We start from the raw sequence: 25,747 nt of genomic DNA on the forward strand, positions 1-25,747 counted from the left end.
TTTTACCTGCACTTGGCTAGTGCCAGCCAGAAGGGCGTTGAATTTGCTGTAGAGGATGAGGGCCGGGTACAAACAGGCTTAACCCGGACAGCTTCACTAAGAAATACGAGCCAGCAGATGCACCCTGGCAAGGCGTGAAGGGTCGGGGAATGTTTTTACCGCTGCCAAGATGAAGGAAAAGATTCCACCCGATACACAACTGGTGGGGTCGTACAAGCGGAGCGGGCAGACGGTGACGCGTGCTCCGAAAAGAGCCTGCAGGTGCAGGCATCGGGGCTGGGTTAGCGGGCATCTTCCTCCTTTTGTACGTGGCAGTACTGCAACGGAATCTTTATTAAAGACGCGATATATATTCTTTGACCCTAGATGGGAAATTAAAAATGTAAATTAGAAAACCGCAGGTAAAATATGAATAACGGCATGGTTTTGCACGCGCGCTTTAGAGCTGTTCCTGGCTTTTACAGCTGCTTTCCTTCCTCTTTCCCCTACTCCCCTTTCTAACCGCTGTCCTGCCGCCTTTCACCTTGCAAGCTGCTTGATGGGGCGCAGATTCCCAAGCGCAATACACGCTGCAGATTTAGTTTTTTCCCCCCATTCCCCTTAGCAACGCCACCACACTCCCGTTGCTATGGCGGAACGCCTCCGCCCTAGTTTGTCCTTCTCCGCTCCCCGTCCCCAGCCCCAGCGGTCCCGCCCACTCGCCTACTCCACAGCCAATCGAATTCCACTCGGTCGAGCCCGCCGCGTCGTTCCGTCAATCAGAAGACGCGTGACAGTGACAGAGGCGGGGCGTCCCGCGGGTGACGCACTTCGTGCGACCGCGCCCGGCCCAATGGGAGGCCGCCCCCGCCGCCGCCGCGCACGCGTGTGGGGAGCGGCGCGTCCTCCGCGTGCGCGCCTGCTGCCGGCGGCGTCATGTCGTGGCTCTTCGGGCTGAACCGCGGCGCGGCCCCGGCGGGCGGCGGGGACGCGGCCGCTCTCTCCCTCCCGCCGGCCGCGGGGGGCGGCGGCGGCGGCGGGAGCGGGAGCGCGGCGGGGGGCGGCGGCGCCGGGGACCGCCAACCGCCCAAGGACAAATGGAGCAACTTCGACCCCACGGGCCTGGAGCGGGCGGCCAAGGCGGCGCGGGAGCTGGACGCGTCCCGTGCGTTGAGGGGCCGGGGCCGGGGCCGGGGTCGGGGTCGGGGTCGTGGTCGCGTCGCCCGCAGTCTGGCGGCGGGGGTCGCGGCCGATAGTCGGTACCTCGCGTCCTGTCGGGTCCCGCCTTCTCGGAGCGGGTGCGCCCGCCGGGCCGGGTAGGGCCGCGGCAGCCTCGGGCTCTTGCAGCGCTCGCCCGGCGCCGCTGCTCCTTGCCAGGGCCCCGAGGTCGGCCTCCGGGTCGTTGGCTTCCTCTGAGCGCCGCCTCCGGGGCCTGCGAAGGGAGAGGAAGGTGGTGGAGCAGCTCCTCAGCGGGGTAAACCTGCTGGCTGCAGGCGCGGGTGTGCCGAGGTTTCTGAGCGCCTGTCCGCAGGGAGGGTTGAACGTACGGGTTCGGAGCTGGGCGCTAGGCAGCCTCAGCGCCAGCTTGGATTGGACAGACCGAGCACTTTCTTACTTGAGAAAAGACCTTTGGACTGTTGATAACCTCTTTCCACCGTCGATTTCAGGCCATGCGAAAGATGCTCTTAGTCTTGCCCAGATGCAAGAGCAGACCTTGCAGCTGGAGCAGCAAGCAAAACTCAAGGTACGTTGGAACTCGTTGTGGGGTGTACAGCCAGCCCCCCTCAGGCAACTGCCCGGTTTCTGGGGGGCATAAGTCAAAGTCTCATTTTCTAGCAATCTGCAGAGGGTGCTAAGTTTGTCTTGTTGCTGTTCAGCTTCAGCAAATAATAGTTATTTGCCTTTAAAAAAAAAAAAAAGGAATTCTGGAAGGTGAAGTACAAGCTGATTTGGCCTATCCTCAGACATATTTTATGGCTTTGTTTACAACTTGCATGTCCCGAGTGGTTTTGTAACCCCTAGAATATCGCCACCATTTTTAGGGAATGACAAGGGTTTTCTGCAGGGAACTGTAAAGTTGAGTGGAGAACAGACTTCTGTTTCTTTTATAAAGGAATTTGGGGATTGTTTGAGTGTTGGTTGGTTTGTTTGGGTTTTTTTAAATAAATTGTATTTAATCGTGAAATGTCTACTTATGAGATTTCTTACAATCATATTTTATGATCGTATTTTAGCTTTCTTGTGTCGTTGGTCAGCTTTGCAGGGTACCACTCTGATTACAGAGGGATTTCTTGGAATATAAATGTCACTAGCGTTTCTCTATGGGCTGGCGCATTGAGCTCGTTTCTGATGCTTATCTCTTTATCTTAATAGGAGTACGAAGCTGCCATAGAACAACTGAAGAATGAGCAGATACGGGTACAAGCAGAAGAGAGACGAAAAACGCTCACTGAAGAAACAAAACAGCATCAAGCAGTAAGGGAATGAGGGGGAAGCCAAGTGATGGGAGACCTTGTTTGCGTCCTCCTTTATGGAAGAAGCAGCAATGCACGAATTGCCCCTTTTGGGGGGGCGGGGGAAAGGGGATTGCAGGCAGCCATAGATGTGAGGCAGTTCACAGACTGAGCCCATCTTCTACCCTGGCTTTGTAATATTGGACTTGATTTGTAGTTAGACGCAGCTTTGTCGTCTTGAACTTTTGTTACCAAATTCTTGAACATCCAAAGGAACCGGTAGTAGCGGTTACTCTTGTTGTGTGCTCTTTGAAATTTTCTTAAAGGAGCTTTCAGGGAAGTGTTATTAAATGTGCTGAGGTACACTTGTTTGTGTCTAGCTGATGGTGTTAAAAGGTTGAAGACTACTGGCTTATCAAGTATACGTGTTAGCCTGGACTATGAAATGTCTCTTAAGTTATTTGGATTTCAGTCTTAAGTAGCCTGCAACCCCATTTCTTCCAAGTTTGATCTTTCAGACAGGAAAAAATAGCTTAAGAGGAGAAGTGATGCAAATCTGAGCGTTAGCAGAGGCTGTGTTGTGAGCAATGCTGGTGCTTTCTGGTATGTTTTAGCATGAGTTACTGAAGTGGCGATAATGCTGAAATCGGGGGAAATGTAAGCCAGCTTTTATGCTAATAGCTTACCTATGGTGGCTTTTTACTTTGAGAGCGCAGGAAATTAGGGGATTGATTGATTCTAATTGATTATCTAGCTTGGGAAGATAGCTAAAACTGCTTATTTGGCACATGTTGCTTTTTATCCCATCAGAGTTTGGACTTTGAACGGGGCTGGCTCAGGAAGCAGGCTTCACAGGCATTTGCTCTGTTCATGAGTTAGCTCTCGAACTCTTGCAGTCCACAGGGCATCATTTGAAGTCAAAGCAAACTTGATCATGGTTTACCTCTGAAGTGCCATGCTTTACAGTTGCTAAGGAGATAACTTGCAAGCTGTTCTGCTGTGTATTTGGAATAGAGAATAATACCATCCCGTGTACAGAGTCCCCGTTGCTGATGGATGTGGGCTCTCAGACTGCTTTCAGTTGAGTGTAGATGACATGGGTTTATTTGCCAGTTGCAGTGGAAAATCGATGAGAGAAATTAATGAGGAACGAGAAAATCAATCGGAAACAGAGCTTATCTGAGCTCATCAACAGGCAGCATATCTTGACAGTTCTATCGCTTGCAATCGCCAGTCCAGGTAATGTGTTTTAGAACATGAAAAACATGTTTTTCCCAGTAAAGAAAGTCTCCTTTTCTGGGCCAAGGAACACTTGTTCTCTGTTTTTATATCTGTGGTACCTTAAAGTGAAGTCAGGCTATATAGATTTCTCAGCATAGAGGCGTTTTTGGTGCTGGCTGGGGATGTTTGCCCCAAACTTTGCTCTGTTCATATTCAAACCCGGGATTATTTTTTTTCTTTGTGTGGGTTTTTTTGTTTTGTTTTTTTCCCCTGCATGTTCCAAACCTCATTGCCCTTAGGACTAGGTTCTCTCTTAAATGCCTAATCTTTATATTCTTAATACTCCTTTTTTTTTTTTTTTTTTTTTAAGCGAGCCCAATACCAGGACAAATTGGCAAGGCAGCGCTACGATGAACAGATGCGACAGCAGGTATGATAGCTTCCTTCTCTAACCCAGCTGGGAACTGTGTAGTCGCTTTCTTAAGTCAAAGTGGTGATCCGGAACCGTGCCCTGTTGTGCTGGCCAGATGGCCGATGCTAGGCACAGGTGCTTTCATCTGTACTATTTGCTTGGCATCCACAGTGGCCAAGCAAATCAAAGGTCAGGAATTAGGACAAAGCGGCTAGGAGCGTGGGATTAACAGTCTGAATCTGGGAGATGGGGAGAGGAGTAATGCACTTCAACCTGAGCACTAGCTTCTTGAAAACATTTGTAGTAGTTAAGTTTACACAAATACTTACTTGGCTGAGTTCTTACAACTTTAACGCATCTTCTGCTGTCGTCTCTGCCTGTAGCAACTTGCTAATGAAGAGAATCTGAGGAAGCAGGAAGAATCTGTACAGAAGCAGGAAGCCATGAGGCGTGGTAAGCTAGTAGTTTTTCTTTGGCTAGTGACAGAGTGGGTGGGCAGATGAATTCTCTGTACTGATCTTTGACTCCTTGTCCATACTGGTTGATGCTCCATCAGTCATGTGTTAATGTCATATCAGCAAGTAACGGGTGAATCCCAGTAGTACTAGAACTACCAATTGCTTCCAAGATTAGTTTTAGAAGTGGCTGTACTCCTAAACGTCTGCCCTGTGGTACTTGGGTTTCCCAATGAACTGTCAGCATCTCCTGATATAGCAACTGAAATTCTGGTTTTATACTGGGACAATCTAAAATAGAACCAGTTTTGAGGAGGGAAGAGAAAATAGCTCCTGGGAGGAATGGTTGAATCTGTGTCACCTAGTCTCCGTTCACCGTTTCCTGTAGAAAATAAAAGCTGAGTAGTGAAGTTTTAGTCTGAAGCTTGCGTTGTTTCTTTTCATTGTTGTGGAATTGCCAGAATCACTGGGTTTGCAGAACTCCAGTGGAACTCCACTAGGGCACAAGTCTTGGGAATGTAAGGCAATTTGTGCGTGACCAAGTGGCATCGGAAGGCTGGTTTGCTCCGTACGCAGACGTGGACTGCTATGTTGTCTGCTCCTTGCTGCCATCTAGTTTACTCTCGGTGTTTGTCAGCATCTTTGAGGGAACTCTTGTAGCAACCATAGGACAAAGCTCAATGGTGAAACCCTGTAGGAGAGGGTGATTTTACTCTTGTAGTATCCACCTACTCATAGGCACTAAGATATGAATGCCAAGGTAGCCTGTCCAGCATTCGGGTATCAAGGTGGATATCAAGTAGCTGGGTGGTCCAGGCAGGATTTCTTGCAGCGATGCTGAAGATAGAGGGTGCTAGCTATGGAGTCCTCATCTCCAGGGTTGTTCTTAGGTTTCTCGTTCATTCTCCATTCACATCAATCTTAATGTATCTGTTGCAATTCTGTGTGCCTGAAGTAACAGAGCTTCCAAAATCCTGTTTGGGACAGCATTTTACAGGCAACTCCGTTTTGCTTCTCTTCCTGACGAGCAGTTCATGTTACGCTGTGTGTAGTTACTTGCCCAGGGTCGTCCTTCATTGCCTGTAGCGTGTCACCCTTCCTCTCTAAACTGATGTTGCTGAGCAGCAGCAGTGCCTAGCACTGTGTTTTTTCCCCTCTCTGTTGCTTATTGTCTAGCCTGTCTCTGACTAAAGTTTGCCCTGAGCAATTTTTCTGGTAATGAACTTCCAGAACAGAAGCATGATTATTGTCTTGCAGTGTGCCATCTGGAGAAGGCCACCTATTTGGTGTGTGATCCCTCTGAGCACAGAGGGGAAATTCCTTGTCTGTCTTCTGTAATATTGTACTGGTTGGCTGCCTTTTGGGGGAGGGTGGGAGGGAATTCAGATCTTGAAAGTCTGCTGCTGTGGGACCACACAGAGCTGTTGTGAAGCCAGGATGAAGCAACGCACCTCTTTCACCTGCTTGCTACCTGGGATTAAGCCAGCCCAAAAGATTGTGCTCTTCTCTCCTTTTTTTTTTTTTTTTTTTTTAAAGCTACTGTAGAGCGAGAGATGGAGCTGCGGCATAAGAATGAAATGCTGCGTGTCGAGGCAGAGGCAAGAGCCCGTGCCAAGGCTGAGCGGGAGAACGCAGACATCATTCGGGAGCAGATCCGCTTAAAAGCTGCTGAACATCGCCAAACCGTGTTAGAGTCCCTCAAGTATGTGCAAGCCAGAAGGGCATGGGTTGCCTTGCTGCTTCTGCAGATTTCTCCCATCGTGTAGGAAACCTTGCTGTTTATTCCTGTAAGCTCTGAGGAATATCAAAAGTTAGTTTGTACACTCTTGTACTCTGAACAATAGGAGTTATATGAAAGAGAACCCTCTCTTCCACTTGTCTTGCTACATTGTCATCTGAATGTGAACCAAAGAGACTATTTATAGACTTGTGAATTTTATACAATTTTTCTAACAGGTTACTTCAAGCCTTAGTCGCTAAGATTGAGACTCAGTTACTCTGAAAACTCTGAGTTCTTTCAGTTTCTGAACATATGCCATAAAGGTATAAAGCAGTCTATCTCCAAAGGGGTGGGCATTTAGATTTATAATTTGTTAATTTTAGGTCCTTTGTGATTTTGCATTAAAAAAGCTTTAGAATTAAATACCTTTTATTACAGTTCAGCACTAATAATGTATTAAAGAAAGAAATTTATATAATCTTAATGCCAAATGCTTTTCTGGATTTAACCCCAGATCAGGTGTAGACATCAGATGATTATAAATATATTTGCTGTGCTTGTTCATGTTTCAGTTCCCAGGTGAGGCCTCAGTTAGCTTTGACGGGTTCTGAAGAAGATCATTATAGAGTATAAAGTTGTCTTGTAAATTGTTGCAATTCAGTCTTTGGAATCCCTTTCTCTTCTCCTGCTTGCCTTGCTGTTTGCTTACCGTAGGACAGCTGGGATGCTCTTCGGGGAAGGATTCCGTGCTTTTGTAACAGACTGGGATAAAGTTACGGCCACGGTAAGATTGTGACATGTATCGATAACTTCCAGAAGAGTCTGTCTGTAAATGTGTGTTAAACTAACTCCTTGCTCTGATGTGTTTATAAACTGTAAGCCATGGCAGGAATTTGCTGCTCACTTAGTGCTCTCTGCAGTCCTCATGTAAGGAGATACTGTGCTTCAGATTTTTATTCAAATTAATTCTCATCTTCTCTGTATAGATAATTTTTTTTCTCATTGGTCACAAAAGTTCTGGCTTTGATTGATCAACAGCATATAATTGTCTTGTCTTTGGAGGCACCATCACCTTTACAAACATGTTTCCTGAAAGTTTGCCAGCTATTACAAGTAATAGATGCAGATTCTGTGAAAAAACTAGATGAGTCTTTTTCACAGATCAGTCCCCCCCGATTGTTCTAGAATTTGCTGTGTCTCGTGTGTAGGGGAGTAGGGGTTTTATCTAATAGCCAGTTAGAGATAACTGCAGGTTTTTTCTTTGAGATCTTGAATGCAGTTTTTGTGTTTGACTAGGCTCTGAGCTGACAAGTTTTAATTCAGCTTTTTAATGATTGATGTTCATTGTACTTTCATGATGCATGAACATCTATAAATGTTTACAGGTGAACAGAGCATTATGAAATGTTTAACGCTGCTGTTACAGGACTTCCGTGCCAGTGGTGGATTTTGGGAACAGGGATCTAATCCCTGTTTCCCCCCACCCCCGATGTCTTCTGTATGTTTGCAGTTAAACTACAAACTGGAAGTGTCTTTTTAGGAATATTAGGGAAAGTATATTGGAGATGTGTAATAGTTGATCTGGTGGACACAAAAGGGGTTTGTTCCCTCTAAACCAGTGCTCTCCAAGTTTTTGATCACGTACCCCTTACAGTAAAAAATTTCTGAGAACACTCCCCCAGAAAATAGCAAGAGATGCATCGTGAAGGTTTGTTTTGTTTTTAATTATAGTATTAAGGTACATGATTTTAAGGCCACAGAGAGAAATTCTTCAATATTCCCCTTTTGCATGCATTCTGTCTGTGAGCTGCAATTTCTTCCCACCAAGTCAGCTGCCAGGAGCTTGCCTGCTCCTCTCATCCCAGGTGGGTAGCAGACCGTCAGCTCTCTGATCAAGGAGTCTGAGGGTGCCATTTTCATGGAAAGGAGCACTCCTCGTCTCTGGAACTTCAAGTCCTTGCAGGACATGATCTAGAACTCGCTTTGCTGATTATCTCACAACTTTGTAACTAATTTTGATGTAGCCTCGGGAGCACTTAGAGAACTGTTATGTGTGCTAAATAAGGTGATTAAAAACTGGACCAACGTCTCTTCACAGGACAAAAGAGCATGGCAGTGGCTTCTTATGGACATAAAGTTGTTTCTCAGTGTACTACTTACAACAAAACTTTACAGTGAAAATATATTTTTGGTAGCGTGGCTTGTTAAAATGGACATTTTGCTTTAAGTCAGTCACCACCATCTGCTCCACCCTCCGGTTTTATACACACGGGCTGGTACAAAAGGCGCTTTGCCTGAGCGCGCTGGGGAGAACAAGACGTGCTTTTAGTGCGTCCTTTTGTAATCTGTAGGCTGTACCTGGAATGCCTGCAGTATTCGGAGCCTTTTGCAGATTAGTTCTTGGTGCTTTTAGCTGCGTATTCTCTTGACCCAGATACCAGTTTCCTGCATTATGGTCATTTTTGCTTCTGACAAGCTCTTGTCTTGTGAATTTGGGACATTTAGCTTAAAAAAAAAAAAAGTAAGTATATTGTTGGAAAGGAGATAACACAGCTGGAACTCATATTTTCTGTTGCTTTGAAAAATGACTATAAGGTAAGAATTGGCCAGTTATTTTAGGGTTCCTCTAAATTAGCCCTGGATTTTCAGCTCTTCCTGCTACTGTAAGGGCTGCTCTTTTCCTACCTCTTCTCATCCAAGCAGAACCCCAAAGGTTCTGCTCAAAGTTGTTGGAGTTTGTTGGGTTTTTTTAGTGGAATTCACTTTGTTTATCAGTCAGAGATTCGTTCCTTTGCTAGATACTTCATGATAAACAGATAAGCACTGTAATCAGACTCATTTGTGGAATGGGCATAGTAATTGGGTGGTTCTGTGAATGTGAGAGTCGAGTAATTTTCCTGTTTTGATGCACAGCCATCAGTCTCAAAGCTGTATTTCTCTGTATCTTGTAACATGAAGGTCAGTGAAGTCCAGAAGTCTGAAATACTTACCTCTGCCTGGATGGATCTAAACCTGTAACTTTAATTAGTACTGGATGTTGCAAAAGCAGATGGTTTAAGAGTGCATGAAACCATTTGTCATGGTACCATTTGTCATGGTACCTTGTTTTTAGAGGGAGGCTGCTATAAAGGTGGAGTCTCTTGTGTTCTGAAGTCCCTGTAAACTGAGATGAATCAGGTGTGGAGGTCGTTGTCGTCTTTGCATCTTGGAACTCGCAGTTCTGAACCGTTCATGTTTCCATCCAAAGCAAAGGTGATGTCACACACTTAAGCGGAGTGAAACTGAACAGATGGTGTCTCATGGTTTATTGAACAATGCCATCCTTGTTGTCCTTCAGGCTTTTGACCTTGTTCTGGAGTTGTAGTAAAAGTCTGCTTGCTTTTAAAAGCCATTGCTGCAGCGTGCTCTTTTGTCTATCTGGGCTTGCTCTGATAGGAATTATTGGCATCTAGCTGTAAGCTGAACGCAACTGATTACTTGCACTCGGAACTGTGTGGAACAGTTGGCCTCTTCCCAGACACCTCTCAGTTTAAAAGTTATGCCCCTTGTTCCCTTGTCGTCATGGTTTAGCCCCAGCCGGCAACTAAGCCTCATGCAGCCGCTCGCTCATTCCCTCTCGGTGGGATGGGGGAGAGAATCGGAAGAGCAAAAGTAAGAAAACTTGAGGGCTGAGATAAAAACAGTTCAATAGGTAAAGCAAAAGCCACGCATGCAAGCAAAGCAAAGCAAGGAATTCCTTCACTCCTTCCCATGATCAGGCAGGTGTTCAGCCATCTCCAGGAAAGCAGGGCTCCAGCACGCGTAACGGGGACTTGGGAAGACAAACGCCATCGCTCCGAACGTCCCCCCCTTCCTTCTTCTTCCCCAGCTTTATATACTGAGCACGACGCCCTATGGTATGGAATAGCCCTGTGGGCAGTTGGGGTCAGCTGTCCTGGCTGTGCCCCCTCCCAGCTTCTTCTGCCCCCGGCAGAGCAGGGGAAGCTGGAAAGTCCTTGACCAGTGCAGCAACAACTAAAACATCTCTGTATTATCAACACTGTCTTCAGCACAAATCCAAAACACAGCCCCATACCAGCCACTGTAAAGAAAATTAACTCTATCTCAGCTGAAACCAGGACACTTGTATTTTCAGGTGAATGGGACTTTTTGTAAATCCACTGACTCGCTTGCATATGCACACACAGATGGAACTGGAGGCTTATGTTTGTGCACCTTAAGTAAAGTTGTATAAAAGTTTTATAAAAGTTACCAGTGCTATCAGTCTCTCAGAATTAAGGAAACAATCCTATACATGCTAAGGATTTCTGTAAAGTCTTGCTTTCAAATCCTGTCCTGAAATGTTATTCTTGGCAACCTCCTGGAGTGTCTTTAGCATTGTCAGCACAGCTCCTTGTCTATTCTGACAGCTAGCTGTGGTGGAAAAAGCTGCCTGCGGGGCTCTTGGTTTAATATGAGCCGAGGTAGTGCTGAACCGAGCAGCAACCATAAACCACAGCGAAGTCTGGAGTCTTTCTGCTTCACTGGCAAATTGATGGGAATGTCTCATGTTCTGGGGTTTCTGAAAGAACGGTCTCTAATGCAGTGATGGTAATTCCCGGGGTGCTTTTGGCTTGGAAGCTCCTCTTGAGTACCTGTTTTCCTGTTGTGTTGGGTCTGACATGACTGTTCACCTTTGGCAGGTGTACCCTGGCTAGTCCTTTTTGTTCCTCACTGTGTACTGCCTTGGTGGCAGCCACAATTCAGATGTTTGCCTTGGCATCTTTAATTCGGCATACGTTTTCTTGTATGGTGAGGGGTAGTCTGGCAGGCGGCACCTGGTTGATGTGGGCTTATTTTTAACTGCCTGCACAGAATACCTGAAAGAAAAAAACAACCCAAACCACACCACTTTCCCAATGTGCTTTTGTTCATAACGCTGGAAGCTAAAGGTTCAGTGTTATGGGAGATACTGTTTTCTCATAGGAGGCTTATTCCTCCAGTTTGTAGCAAAGCCTGATGGCTGTTTGTCTTAATGCATATTCTACTCAGTTAAAAGTCTGAAAAGGCACACAAAGTTTGAGCAGGGAGTACGTACTTCTGGATGCGTGACCATATGCGTTACTTGTGCTTCCTCTGCCTCTCACACTGCAAGATGCAAGAGCACTAAATGCCCTATGAATAGGGAGTGTGAGACCTTAACTGTCTGAACAGGGATAAAACATCTTACCAAAAATAAACCCCTATTGGTCAGCATTTGTCCTGAATCTTAATTCCCTGCCACAGGGCACGCTACACACAACAGTGTTGCCTTGCCAAGTGTTTTTCCTAATCCTTCCCCCTTTTCTTTGCAGGTGGCAGGCCTAACCCTGCTGGCAGTGGGTGTTTACTCTGCCAAGAATGCCACGGCAGTAGCAGGGCGATACATAGAAGCACGTTTGGGCAAACCTTCCCTGGTGAGAGAAACCTCACGTATTACTGTGCTGGAGGCACTGAAGCATCCTATCAAGGTAAAGTTTAGCTTTGGTTTTGTATTGCGCTCAGCCATGAGGATGCAAAACTCGTTTTGCAGCTCTTCGTGTCAGGCAGGGAGCTGTCAATGGGTCTGTGAATAAATGTACCAGTAGAGATAACGTCGGTGGGCTGAGCTCGTTGTCATTTCATGTCACCTTTTTGTCCAGGTGAGTTGACAAAACTGTGGTTGGTTTCTACATACCAGTAATTGAATTTGTCCTCTGTAGGTTGGTAAGCGTCTTGCCAGCAAGGCTCAGGATGCTCTTGAAGGAGTTGTTCTCAGTGTGAGTACTCTATTTTGCTATCTTGGTCTGTGAAGGATGACTTTGGAATCTAAACAAGAACGGCTGTTTCCTTAGACTCACTTCAAAAACTGTAATTCCAGTAATTCTGGAGACATAGCACCCTTGGAGCACTGAGACTGTAAATAAGCTCCTGTGTTCAGCGTGACACGCATTAAGCACTTTGTTAACCTTTTTTCCTCTGTGTAAAGCAGTTGAAGTCTTAGTTCAGTCCTTACCCTTGCTGCAGTCTTTCCCTGTAGTCAGCATGTTAATATACAGAGTTCCACTTGTCTCGCCTAATCTGTTAAGGATTACTGAACCTGGATCTGCTTGTAGGCCAAAAACTGAAGAAGTTTATGCATTTACCCATCTTGTGAATGGTTCTTAACTTGCTAATTAGAGCTGCTTCTGTGTATTTGCTTCTGAATTTGATTCCTGGATATCAGGCAAATTTAAGTGCTTCTTGAAGCTGCTGAGAGAAAATGCTCCTGCAGGAATAGCTTTCTCCCAGTATCTCTACGAATGCAGTAATAAGTATGAACATGAATGTTAATGACTTATATGAAAGAATTAATATTGCAAAGAGTTGCTTATGTTTTGACATATCCTTCCCAGGGCATCCAGTAGGAAGCGAATATTTAGGTGTTATCAGTTCGTATAGTAGTTATCGCACTGCTTCCTGCACTGCTGCTTTTTCTTATAATTGAATTGTAGCCAAGTGGACGGAACTTTGAATTGAGTAAATCCTGACATAGAAGGGGCAATGACCCTGGTCTGAAGTAATAAGCAGCTGAAGTTAAGGCTCAAAAGCTTGAGACGTAGCAGTGCTGCCTACTTCTTGCTGGTACTGATCTGTGGAGCTGATAGATGCAGGTCTCTTAGTACTTTCTGTTCCTTAAGTTTAACCCTTTTCTTGCAGCCACAGTTAGAAGCACGTGTGAGAGACATTGCCATAGCAACAAGAAATACAAAAAAGAACAAAAGCCTATACAGGAATATTCTTATGTACGGTCCCCCTGGCACTGGAAAGACACTCTTTGCCAAGGTAAAACCCCGCCAAGATTCTGGCAACCTGCATGTTGCGCGGTGCTCTGAAAACTCAGGGTCTAAGCACCCTCGCTAGTCTGAAATCTATTGCTGTAGTATTGCATAAACATTGCGTTCTTGCGTCTCTGGGAAGGGAGGAAAAGGCATCCAGGCTGCTTCGACTCTAATTTAGTACAGTCATTTGGATTCTAGTGCTAAGCCTAGGCAGAAGAGCCCTTCCGTCTGGAAAAGGCACTTGGCAACTGTGACTTGTGAAATCGCAACACCAGCCTGCTGTCTCATTTCCACCTCTGTTAATTTTACGCACTTGTCTAGATAGGGTCTTTCCTGCTGCTGCTTGCTAATCCCAGAGCAGAGAAGAGTTAGGTATGGCTTCACTGCGCAAATGCGCTACCAGGATGGTTTTTGCATGGATTTGAGTCGGGATTTGATTTTTGACTTGCTCTTCAGTGCTTGTCCACTAGATCTGAGGTTTCATAGACTTGTTCAGCAGTGGCAGATTTGATGTGCTGATGCAAGTTAATTTTTTTTCTCTATTAATACATTAAACCCATATCCCAATAGTGTTTTTGCTGCCTGCTCTGACAGTATGCCACCTAGTTTGGATTTCTAAAGCCAGTAGAGAGGGACAGGTCTAGGAAATGGCAACAGCAGCATAAGGAGGAGAAGGGAGAAGTGTAAGAGCTGAGAGAAGTGATTGGCAGTGGAAGAAGGAGAAGTTTATTAAACAGTCCAGAAGTTATTTCTTGACACTTTTCCCCAATAGCATAGTAGGAATTCCAAGGGGATGTGGTGGTAGCTGTAAAAGATTGGAGTGGGCCAGAAGGAAGGTGGATGTAAGGGTGAGGAAAGGGCTGAGCACATCAGACCCGTATGCTCTAGAGAGGAGAGAATACTACGCTGGGAAGCTGACTGTTTTCTGAGCTGTGACTTTTGCACTTGGGTTAATGTCAGTGACAATACAGATCGCTATTATTGCTGTTCCAAAAAGGCAACATGTCATAGTGTGGTGGCCTTCTCTGACTCCTGCAGGGCAAAGACATAGATGGGGCTGTGGTGGTAAGTAGTAATGCTGTATGAAAGGATTCTTGAGACAGATGCAAACACACTTGGATGCAACTGTCAAAGCTTCCAGCTTTGTTGGACTGATACAAAACACTAAACGGTAGTAGCAGGAACTGGGTGGTTTTAATGGGCAGAGCAAAGCTTTTTTCCAGCCTTCTGCTGCACAGCCAATAATTGGTTGGATTCAGTTAAGCATGCTTTGCTGGGGCTGTTGCTGATCTACTTGGGTTGACTTGTTCATTTTAACCTTCAGATGACTTTCCTTTACTCGGCAGAACTGGATAGCCAGGTCTGGGACAGCTAATGGTATGTTAACTCAAGCCTGCTGTCTGTCACCGTGGCAGGGCTCAGTTGGTGGCTGCTTTGTGAACTGCTTTCTGAAATGGAGGAGGGAGATCTTCCTGTTTAGTGGCTTCAAATCCTAGCAAAGTCTGTTCTTTCAGATACAGGCATTTGGGGGCTAATTCGCCAGTGAGGTGGAGGGCAGGTTTAAGCTGGGAGCTTAATTACAATGTTAACGTAGCTCTTGGTAGACCTGTTTGGGCTGAAGTAGAGGGAGGCTTTGCCAAGGCTGTAATTCTGCCCTGCAGTGATGTGACAGCCTAAGCAAACTTTGGTCAGTGCAATCTATAGGCTCTTCTGATGTGCTTGGTTAATGTTGGCTACATCCTGTCAAACTTGCTTTATGGATAGACTTGCATTTTCTGTCCTAGCAAAAAAATCATAGTGGCTTGGTTTTTTTTTTTTTTACCTGAAGGCTTAAGGGAGGTATTTCTAGCATGCCCCAGGAGCTTCATCAAAACCCTTCACGTAGTAGCCACCAGACCAATGACTTGTGGCAGGCTTTAAGACACAAAGGGAAAATTCTGTTATTTTGTCTGAATACTCATTGGGTTCACTGACCATTTAATTCCAGGCTTTTAAATTTTTTAAACGAATAAAATTTTATTTCAGTTGTATTAGTTAAGCATCTAGTAGAGAATAGAATCCTGTTCTGCTGCGCAGAGGAAGGAAGTTATAAACTAGACCATGAAGAAAACAGTGGAAGAAATAAACAATACACAAGTGTATTTGGAAGTCTAAGCACTCTCAGCAGTGCCTTCTGGCATTAAAATTTCGTGCATTGCCCTAAGACTAATCTCCCATCTTTTTGTTCCCATTCAGAGCAATGCTAAAAGCTGCCCCTAAGTGACCGCAGAAGCGTTCTCTTCTCTAAGAGCATACTTACCCTCTGCAAATAAGCATGCTGATAGGACTAAACTACTTTTATTTCCCTCCTCACCTTCCGTGGACTTGCAGTGAAAGAGAGCGCTTAACTTGCTGGTTTTTGTTTCCTTCCAGAAATTAGCTATGCACTCGGGCATGGATTATGCCATCATGACTGGTGGCGATGTTGCCCCCATGGGGCGGGAAGGAGTTACTGCCATGCATAAACTCTTTGACTGGGCAAACACCAGTAGGAGAGGGTAAGTAGAGGTTCCTCTGAATCCTGAGTTTGGTTTCCTGCTCAGAGAAACTCACTGCAACGCCGTAGTTCAGACCCCTAGTCTCTGTTGTTATTGAATGATACTCTTGCACAGATGAGGTAACGCTGACCAGGCATGACATCCCCTACAGTTTTCCTAGAATGGGTGAATTCTTGCTGCTTTGTAATATTTAAAAGGCTGAAAGCTTTTGCTCTTCTGCTCCCTCAAACCCTTCTTGTTTACTTCAGGTTTTCCAGATCAGTCATAGCTTGACTCTCTGCTGATCTCCCCAGGCAGACGGAGAGATATTGCCCACTTGAAGGCTGGGACACATGCCTTTCAGAGTGATTAGTTTTCTGACAGTAGTTAGAAGACTTGGCACACGTGGAGCTGTAACCAGGTGTTTACACTCTCTGGATATTATGTTCCCTGTTGCAATTGCTCGGATTTTAGACTCTGACAGTCTTTGGATCCGGCTTCTTCTTTACTTTTGAGTCTCAAGCAGTAGCAGCGAATTATAAGAAATGAAAGAGGATAAGGGGGAGACAGATGCTAAAGGCATTGACGTTAGGTGTAAAAGTCACAAGCTGTTGTGCTTTTTCAGTCACCTTTAAAAGCAAACTTATCTGCAGAAAAGCATTCATGTTGAGGCTAAATCATGACTCCCTGATTTTGTAAGAGTGTGTAGTTAATTTGTTCATACTAGTGTAAACGGATTTTTGCAGACCAGAGGTAGCTAAAGTTGCTTGTCCAGCCAGGATATTAAAACTCAATAGGGAACTTGCAGTGGGTGTGAGTTTGGGTTTTTTATGCTGTTTTGATTGCAGGTCTTCTGTAAATGTGGCTAACTGGTGATTTACCTGTTCTCCGATTGCTTTAGGTGGACATGATCTTGCAGTTTCTGTTTTAATCCTTGCCACATTCATTATCTACATGTTTCTGTTTCCCCTTTAAAAAAAACCCAAAACCTGCAGAGTAAATGTCCTAAGGGTTTAAACTCTTCAAGCTTCTCCTACTCTGAGGATAGAAGGAAAAGTGTAAGAATTTAAGTGAGCTTAGAAAAAGAAGTTGGAAGAGATACGAGGATACTCAACAGGATGAAGACTGCTGGATGCTTCCCCTAAAGAATTGTCTTTCACAGCACTGCCTGGGTCTGAGTTTATTCTCTGTCCTGATAAAAACTGTGCACTTGAACTTCATACAGTCCAGATAGCCATCTTGTGAACGTCGTGATCAAAGACTGCATGTGTCCATATACATCAATATTCCAAGTTCCAGTAATGTTCAAGTATTTAAGCAGATTTTATTCTGGGTATCCAACAATGTTAGCAGTTAGTACTGTGTTGCCTTTATTGGCTGAAAGCAGTGGTGATAGAAGACACTTCTCTGCGGAGACTGTAGCTGAGAATATTTTCAGAAAAACTGGAGTTGAGTAAAAGATGTTAATAGGCCCTGAAATCCCTTGAAAGCTGGTTTTGAAGCTAGGCAAGGAGGTAATAGAAGCTGTGACAGCTTTATGAGCAACTTGGTTCTGTTATTGATAAACATCTTTATACACTTTGTCTCTTGGGAAGAGCACTACCCTTGGGTTATAAGTGAACTTATTTTTGTGAATTATTCATTGACTTTATTAATTCACTTCTCCACAGGTAGTAAAACCATTATATTATTGATAGTGTGGTTTGGAAAGGAAAAACCCAACAAAATAACAAAGCGAGTTGCAGGGGAGGACTCTCTTTTCAGGTTTTCAGGATGGTATAAGGAAGAAAAATGGCAAGAAGATGCCATTGTCACCAAGACTTCTTGTGTGCTTGTGTACCTGTCTTGTACCCTTGCACACATTTCTCTAAATAGGAGGGAATGCTAAAATAAGCACTCTCACAAATACTTGGGGAGCCAGGTCTAAATTTCAGAGATCTGCTCCAACTTGGCAGTAACATACCAGCACTGCTAGATACAAGCCTATTGCCAAACCATGCCCATGAAAACTCCCATCTATATTTAAAAAGCTGGAGGAGGTTAAGGCTGTGTGCCCTAGAATTGCTTCTGTTCAGTCTGCTTCTGAACAGCAGGAAACAAAACTCCGGAGGCCTGGAGTCAGATTTATGGCCTAAGGTGTCTAAAGCTACTGCCTCTTTCTTAACTGTTGGGATGGGCCCAGTGTGTGCAATGGAAATGTTGCTGTAGCTTAGCTGAGAAACGTGGCCTTGAGAAATGAATTTGCTCGTGTAATCCTTTGGGCTTACAGCTGGTCACACTTAGGGGTGCCTGGTAGTGGGACAGGAGAATCCTTGAGCCATTTGAGCCTCACTTACCTGTCTTCTATTACTGTGTAGTGCTTTCCTTTTACAGCCTCTTGCTATTTGTGGATGAAGCGGATGCATTTCTGCGGAAGAGGGCAACAGTAAGTACTTTCTCTATGTCTGTTACCTGGGTATACTGCAGAGTTAGTCAGCCAACAGCTTTCTTGTTTAACCTGAATAGCTGGCTTCAACAGGCAAAAGATTAAAACTGGCAGTTGCCTTACTACTCACCTAATTAAGTGTTGCAGAGACAAGAAATTAGTGTCTTGCAGCTGAATGGAATGAGCGTCTCAAGACTGACTTGAGAATTCCTCCCTGCAAAAGATGGGTGACATCATCTTTTTGGAGGTTTTGCAGGTGACTGGGCAGTAGGAAAGACAGAGGCATAACAGGAGAAGATTGTTCACACTGCAGAGTTGGTACCCTGCAGGGTTTGGGTTTTGTCCCAAAAGCTATTTATCTTGGGAGGTTTTCGTAACAGAACTGCTTTTTGCGACATTAACAAAGCTACGCTAGCATCTTCCCCTGTACAAATGATTTATGTTTTCAAAGTCACCATATTGTACACTGAATCTGGACCTGCTACTTGAACCCCAATGGTCTATTTAAAGAGCTATCCTTAGAAGATTATTTTGAATGTGTAAGTGACTTCTTTGCTGTGGCTTATTTTCCTGTAAGTATCTTATTGGACTTCCCGGTTAAAATAGTGTTCAGCAGGGAAAGCCACCTGGGCCAATGGTTAGAGCCTTGGGTTTGAAATCCAGAGAATCACTGAGTAACTGTGCGTAAATAATCTCTCTGTTGGAAGCTTTAATTCCTGACCTTTTTCCTGGGTATATAAATTGATCCTTTTTTTCAAGGTATTACAGTGCTTTGGATTCTACTGTAATGCAAATGCTTGACAATGACAGAACTCACTTTGTCAGTAATGCTGCTTAAAGCTGGGACCTGCCTTAGGTCCCCAAGCAGTTGATCTTCCTTTGGATTTCATCTTTGCAGGAGAAAATCAGTGAAGATCTCAGAGCAACTTTAAATGCATTCCTGCACAGAACAGGGCAGCACAGCAACAAGTAAGTATCCACTTTCAGCCCTTACATCAGTTGATATTTCCCTGAACCGAGGAAAGTCTGTAAAGAGTCTGTGGTGTGCAAATGAAAGTTGGAAACGTATGATCTGCGCTACTAAGGACTTGAAAAAATCTGCACAGAATATCCCCTTTTCAGCTTATATACTGAATGTAGCTTGCTCCTCCTTTATCTTTTCCTGGGACCTGGAAATCGGAACTCAGAAGGGCTGTACGCAGGGTAGAGATCAGTGCTTGTAAAAAGGGCGTTTGTTTGGCCCACGTTAGCAGATGTGCAAAAGGGATCTTGAACTGCTTTTCAGGACAACGATTCCCCTGCATATGGTGTGTAGTGGTGAGCAGTTCCCTTTCATATGTCATCCATACTGTGTGTGGCTCCCTTCCAGCACTCTAGGGAAATTCTTTCCCGAAACAGGGGTGGTATTTGAACATCTCGATTGTCTTAATGAGTACATTCTCTTTCTTGATCAGTTACTGTTGTTTAAACGAGGACGGTATCGGGCCCATGAATATCAATATCACAAAAGAGAATGCAGGGTTGATACTGGCTGGATGTTTCATAATCTTTTCAAAAATGCTTCAGCTTGTGTTTGTTTGAGCTGCTGTTCCTCTCCAGTGCTTTGGTGTCTTCTTTCCATGCTGTGCATGTGCGTGTGGTGGGGATAGGTTTGAGACTGAGGCAAACGAGTTTAAATCTGACCCCAGTTCTTTTGCATGAGCTGTCTGCTCAGGATGTCTGTGTGCAACGTTGCATATAAATGTAGGAATCCCAGAGCTGTTTCCTTCATGGCTGCTAATAGATTTGCTAAACGCAGATGATTGCAGGGCTGACTCGACAGATGTATGCATGTGTGTGAGTTTCATTGCCAATCCATCCATGCTCCCTTTGTCACATTAATGTTAAGTTCCTGCAGAGCACTGCTTCGTTTAACAAGAGCCATTTCCTGGCTATCATAATAAAGAGACATGACCTTGCCTTGACCTCTTTCGAATAATCTTTGATTTGATTTTTTTTTGTGTGTGTGTGTGTGAACTTTACTTAGTTGTTAAACTTGTTTTACAAAAAAATTGAGCTTACAAAAATTGAGCCAAGGAGAAAAGTTGTCTCTGTATGTGGGAAGGTGAGTTTCTCGAGGATGGACTGCTGCCTTAGTACGGCTGTAGTGAAACACCTTTTACAGTAACCTCATGCCATTGAAATGAATATTCTAGAAGGTCATTGTTTCAGGGCAACAGCAGGACATTTTCTATCCTTGGGGTCTCTCTTGAACTTGTTAAAACCAATGCAGCTCTAACTGGTAGTTGCTTGTATGTAGCTTCTCTGTCCCCTTCTCTGTCACAGTGAGGTGCCTTGGAAGGTGTGCCTTTCCAAAAGGAGTAGATTGCTAGAAAGCAAGGAGTTGAGCCTGCAAGAACCTTGCAAGGTCCTTGGTTTTCTCTTTGGGAGGATAGCGAGGCTCTTCTGAAATGATACGTAGAATTGCTCTATAAATGCTGAGTTGAGTATAATTATTATTAAATGATGTTGTATTTGCTGTTTGCGAGAATAAATATAACAAATATATATTGGCAAAATGCATATGTTCTGCAGGACCCAGAGCAAATGGTGCTTAAGATAGAAATACAGTTTTCCAAGGTGAAAACTGTAGATATCCTGAGCTCCTGGGTGATCTCTAGAAATGTCTTTTGCCCTGTACCCGCAAAGATGATAAAGATGTTTAGCTGGAACTGCAGAACTTTAAGAATAATAGCATGTATGTTTTAGCTTTAGATAGTTCCCCCTTTTTCTAGGAAATAGTCCTTTTCAGACTTGTAATGTCTAATTGCTGTGGATCCAGCAAAGTTCTCTTTTTGACCAGATTTATAATGGCACTGCAAGCCAGTGACTGGCAGGGGGGTGGTAAGGGGATGGTTCTTTCTCCCGGCGTTAAATTGCCTTAGCAGAGCTCTGGGCGTGCTTGTTTGGTGCTGGTGGGTGCTATGCCTCCACTCGAAACAGTTGGGCTGTCATTTTGTCAGGTGTTGAATTCAACCCTAATTTAAACTGTGAGCCATTCTAGGAGACTGAATGTGTCCTTGTGATTCATGCGCTGCTTTTTACTTCTGAACAGCCTTATTGCTGCTTTGGGCAATAAGGACTCCTGTATCCGTGATTGGGAGTTCACTTGAATAAGTCTAATAGTGCGTGTAAATCTAGCTGTTTTGGTGAGAGCCTGAGGAGTACTGTTACTTTACCAGTGAATTGTCACCAACGTAACTAAGTACTCAGTATTGTGAATTGTTGGCCTAAACTTGCCAAAGAACTTTCTGCATCTTCTTGCTGGATAGCTGACTGTGCCTGCATCTCTTGCTCTTGCTCTCTATTGTATCATTTTCACAATAGAAAGGAGCAAGGCCTGAATATGAGGTTGCGTGTCAATCCTTTATCCAAGCTGTGTTTCTGCAGGGGTTTGGGGGAAGTCCTTGTTGGTAGAAAAGGAACAGTTTCATGCCTGTGTGGCTCTTGGATTGGCAAAGTTATCTTCAGAAATGACAGCAAAGAACACAGCCCCCTGTGGACTAGGATTTAAATAGACTGCGAGAATGTCAATATTCCAATAGCTGTGGTTAAAAGCCCGTTTCAAATTATAATGCTCTATTAAGCTGCCTACATCAATTAAAGCATTAAAGTAGAATTGGCATGGGGAAGAAGCATCATTACAAAGCAGAAGAAAGGGCTTCTGGCATCAAAATGCAGCAGGAGAGAGCAGGACCTGGAAGCTGGCATATCTGTACCATGGAGCAAAGCTCGGTAAAACAAACGACCTTTGTTTTATGATACCCGTTGTGAATGCCTCTCTTTCTGCACACGTTAGACTTGGTAGCAGGAATATGTTGTCAGACTTGCTTGAAGGAAACAAGTCAACTTTTACCACCTGCTGAAGAATGAGCTCCCCATACACAGACCCAGCAGTGGTACGCTCCCCTTATTCTTAGGCCAGGATGAGTCCATTCGATGCTCTGCAGCTTGTTGGGCTGGCTGAGGTTTCGGTAATGCTGTTGGGCTTTCAGTTTGGCAGCCGTTCATACCTTCAGAGCAGGACTAAGACAGCCCCTCATGATTCTAGGGTGCTGTGCAGTTAGCAGCTTGAAGTCAGTTTCCCAAACTGGGATTTAAACTGGATATGTATGTGCCAGAGAACATCTCTCCATGTTGTCCAGCCTTGTTCCAAGGTTTCAGACTTAGAGGGCTCTGGGAGGCTGTACTCTTGCTAAATGTTTATGATATTCCTAACTTGAGGGAGATTGTGGGTAAAGTGATAAATTAGGCTTGTATGGCAAGGACAGACTGGGGAAGGCTGATATTGAAAGGCTAAGTACCGAGTTAAACGCATTTCAGTTCTAAATAGCTTAAACTGCACTGCATTTTAGTATGTTGCTTGAGATGCTGTTACAAAGCTGTTTCTAAGGAATCTTCAGACACGTCAGGTGATGAAATGTCTTTGATACTGGCCATGGCAGTTCCCAATGCTCAGACTGGTTCATTGATTTTTATTTTTATTTTTATGGGTTTTTCAGTCTTTCCTCTCTTGTTTCGTACTTCCAGGTTTATGCTTGTTTTAGCAAGCAACCAGCCTGAGCAATTTGATTGGGCTATCAATGACCGAATAGATGAAATGGTGAACTTTGATCTGCCCCAGCTAGAAGAACGGGAGCGGCTTGTGAGAATGTATTTTGATAGGCATGTCTTGAAGCCAGCCACAGAGGGTAAACAGTGAGTATCCCTGCAGAACTCTCCCACCCTACAGGATTCTCTTTCTTTTATTGTTTTTCTTCATTTCCTTTTCTGTGTATTCTATCCCACTGTCTATAAACCCACTTTAAACCAGTAGTACAGATAAGAGTTGGAGAGATGCCTCTTGCTATCCTGTTACAGGATGAGATGCCATCCTAGAATATCATGGTTTGTTGTGCCCTTAAAATTTAGGAGACCAGTTACTGCACTGGAGGCAATAATGCAAGTAGGAACACTCTTATCCTCATATCCTCACTTGGAACTCCTCATATCCAAGCACTTGTCTTTTGCTTGGCTTAACAGAGACAAATCAGACCAAGTGACTCATTTCCTTGTGTGCTGGCCAGTCTTGCACTTTTTTGGTCTTAATCCAGGTACGCATGTTTCTTTGTGCCACAAAATTGGGCTTTCTGGGCCTAGGAGAACAACTTCTGTACTCAGGCTGGATCTTTCTATACAGATTGATCCGATCTGATCTTTGATTTCATTGTAAGTGTTGCTCTTTACAAAGCCTACCTCTGACTCCCTCACCCTCCTGTCCTGTCGTGTGGCTACATGTGAACTAATCCTTGTTCTTCTGCTTTTTAGACGTTTGAAGCTGGCCCAGTTTGACTATGGGAAAAAGTGCTCGGAGATTGCCAGGTTGACAGAGGGCATGTCTGGCCGAGAGATCTCTCAGCTTGCTGTGGCATGGCAGGTAAGTAGGGCTTTTATCACTGGGGTTCTTGGTTCATTTTCCCTTTCTGGAAGGTTTGAGTGTTTGATGTTGGAGTCTCAGATCTTGTCTCACTGTGGAAGTTTCATTATGTCCATATGGTAGTACTAGAATGCTGCTAGCTCTGGGGTGGGTGTCAGAATATCAGCATAATTCCTCATCTCATAAATAGGAACAGTTTTTATAATCACTAATGAGAAATCTCTTACTGAATTTAAGTAAAGCAAGTGAGTTAGGAATGGGTTTGGGCAAATCACATTGGCCATCGCTCGTGTTCCAGCTGAAGAAGCTCAGTAGAAGAGATGCCTAATATTGTTGCCCATAGGTATGACAGCATTAGGACACTAAAACATCCTTCTCCCCTGCTTGGTTCTAAACACATTTTTAGTGTAGCTTGCGTAATTGAAGGAACAAAACTGACTGGAAAATGGAGCTGAAAAGACTAAGTACTTCTACATGCGTGGTACCTATATAGAAATAAGAAATGCAGTCACTTTGCAAATGTTCACATGCTCAACAGCCTTAAGCACTTTTTTTTAATCAGGCTTTCACCTTATTTTGTCACAGCTGCCAGTTTCTTACTGGGTTGTGTATTTGTATAAACTAACCTAGTAATATCAATTTAAGGAATATGCTCCAAATTGTATGCCATGTAACTTACTAATGTCAGCTTCCTTTCAGGTAAAAACAAAAACAAAACAACCAGCTAACTTTGTTTTTAATTTAGTTTAGCAGTTCACAAACATTTTACAAAATTTGTGCGTTTCATTCCTTCTGCTACTGTTTTTCTACCTTTTCTGGTACAGAAAGTATTTATCCTTTCTAATCCATTTAACTGCAGTAGTCATGAGCTGAGGTCCAAAGCAGCCATTTGAGTGCTGCTAGTCCTTATTTTATTCTCTGTATGTTAGCACACAGCTGGTTAATTTTACTATGTGAATTTTGTATTATTGAAACGTATTTCAATATGTGCGCTGTCATCTGAAGATGTATATAAAGCTTTATTTTTAATTTGTTTCTGTTCTCTAACTGCCTGAACACATACCAGATTAGTATTGTCACCAGTTCAGTCAAGAAGCCTAGCAAGATGCTTGACAAGTATTTGAGATTCAGAGAGAGGTAGTGCATGTTGATGGGTGTTAGGTGGGCTGCCGTGGTGTCCAGTTAGCATGCGTTCAGACGCCATTCTGGAGAGCTGACACGTTGAAGGAAAGACCAGACTCTGGGCCATTCTGCCTTTCACAGGGCCAGTAGATCATGGCTTCATTTCTTTTAAGTACAGCCATGCTTTTTGTGGGTTTCTGATTTTGGAACCCAGGATAAAGACCTAGGGTGTTTGTCTTAAACTGAGTGACGGTGATGTGGGAGAGAAGGCAGACCGCTAATGGCTGTGGAATTTCTTTATTTCTCCTCATTTAGAAGAGGAACCCCCTTACCCATGTATGTGAAAGGCTTTGCTGCCAGGCATTTCCTGTAATAAAAAGTTGTGATAAATGATCCTTTGCTTTTTATCAGCTTTGCTTTTTATCACCCCTTATCTCCTAGCTTGTCATTAGTCCCCAGGAATGACCTCAGCTTTTATCATTTATCCTTTAAGTGATCTTGAAGGAAGGGAAAGGTGGGGGTGACTAATTCCTTAGTGGTGTTGCCCTGAGCACTTTTTCAAATGCACCTCATAGCACCAGAACTATTAACAAGGTTCTATGTAAGATTGCAGCAGGAGGTTCCTCTCTGCTATCATAAAATGGTCAAAGGGCTTTAAAAAAAAAAAAAAGATGCAGGAGAGTGTGGACAAAAAGATTGAATTGTTTTGATGTAGAAGCTGCAAGAAGGTTCATCTGTGTCAAAATCAAAGTTGTTGGTGTTCTGGAACAAGGGACTTCATATCTTATCCCTTGTTGATCAAGAAAGGAAGCGTGATGTGGCATGGGTCAGTGTTAAAATAGCACAGGATTTTTGCAGCTAGTGGCTAGACACATGGGCTTCTCTCCTCAGGAGATGACTGGGTGGATACAGTCCACTAGCAGGTTTCTGAGGGCATCCAAAAAGGGGTAAGATTTCTGGATTGAACGCTGCCCTGGGAGCTGCCTGCCAGAGCTGTTGATCCAAAGTGCTACTGTAGGGTTCTCTTTCAGTCATCGGGTCAAGGAATTTGGAGCTGTAACAGACTGGAGCTTGACTAGAGCTTTACAGAAGGCTGCATCGACGCCAGGTTTGGCCCACTGACTTTTGACTGTGGCAAGACTTGTTAACACCTGCCTTGGGTTTTGCCTAC

The 25,747-nt window shown here is 44.3% G+C and overlaps 1 protein-coding gene across 1 annotated transcript in view; it reads left to right on the forward strand.

Moving 5' to 3' along the window:
* Positions 1 to 876: 876 nt before the first annotated feature.
* The window catches only part of LOC142418697 (ATPase family AAA domain-containing protein 3A-like), a 31,525-nt gene continuing 6,654 nt past the window's right edge, over positions 877 to 25,747 (forward strand). Inside the window, exons 1-15 of the mRNA XM_075520885.1 lie at positions 877 to 1,144; positions 1,647 to 1,723; positions 2,353 to 2,454; positions 4,024 to 4,083; positions 4,449 to 4,518; positions 6,057 to 6,222; positions 6,955 to 7,024; positions 11,574 to 11,729; positions 11,961 to 12,017; positions 12,937 to 13,062; positions 15,471 to 15,595; positions 17,948 to 17,999; positions 18,898 to 18,968; positions 22,569 to 22,736; positions 23,346 to 23,454. Of these exons, the coding sequence (XP_075377000.1) occupies positions 916 to 1,144; positions 1,647 to 1,723; positions 2,353 to 2,454; positions 4,024 to 4,083; positions 4,449 to 4,518; positions 6,057 to 6,222; positions 6,955 to 7,024; positions 11,574 to 11,729; positions 11,961 to 12,017; positions 12,937 to 13,062; positions 15,471 to 15,595; positions 17,948 to 17,999; positions 18,898 to 18,968; positions 22,569 to 22,736; positions 23,346 to 23,454 (1,638 nt within the window). The 5' untranslated portion in view covers positions 877 to 915. The remainder of the gene's footprint in view (positions 1,145 to 1,646; positions 1,724 to 2,352; positions 2,455 to 4,023; positions 4,084 to 4,448; positions 4,519 to 6,056; positions 6,223 to 6,954; positions 7,025 to 11,573; positions 11,730 to 11,960; positions 12,018 to 12,936; positions 13,063 to 15,470; positions 15,596 to 17,947; positions 18,000 to 18,897; positions 18,969 to 22,568; positions 22,737 to 23,345; positions 23,455 to 25,747) is intronic.

Source organism: Mycteria americana, chromosome 18 (assembly GCF_035582795.1).
Source record: "Mycteria americana isolate JAX WOST 10 ecotype Jacksonville Zoo and Gardens chromosome 18, USCA_MyAme_1.0, whole genome shotgun sequence".
Taxonomy (NCBI): Eukaryota; Metazoa; Chordata; class Aves; order Ciconiiformes; family Ciconiidae; genus Mycteria; species Mycteria americana.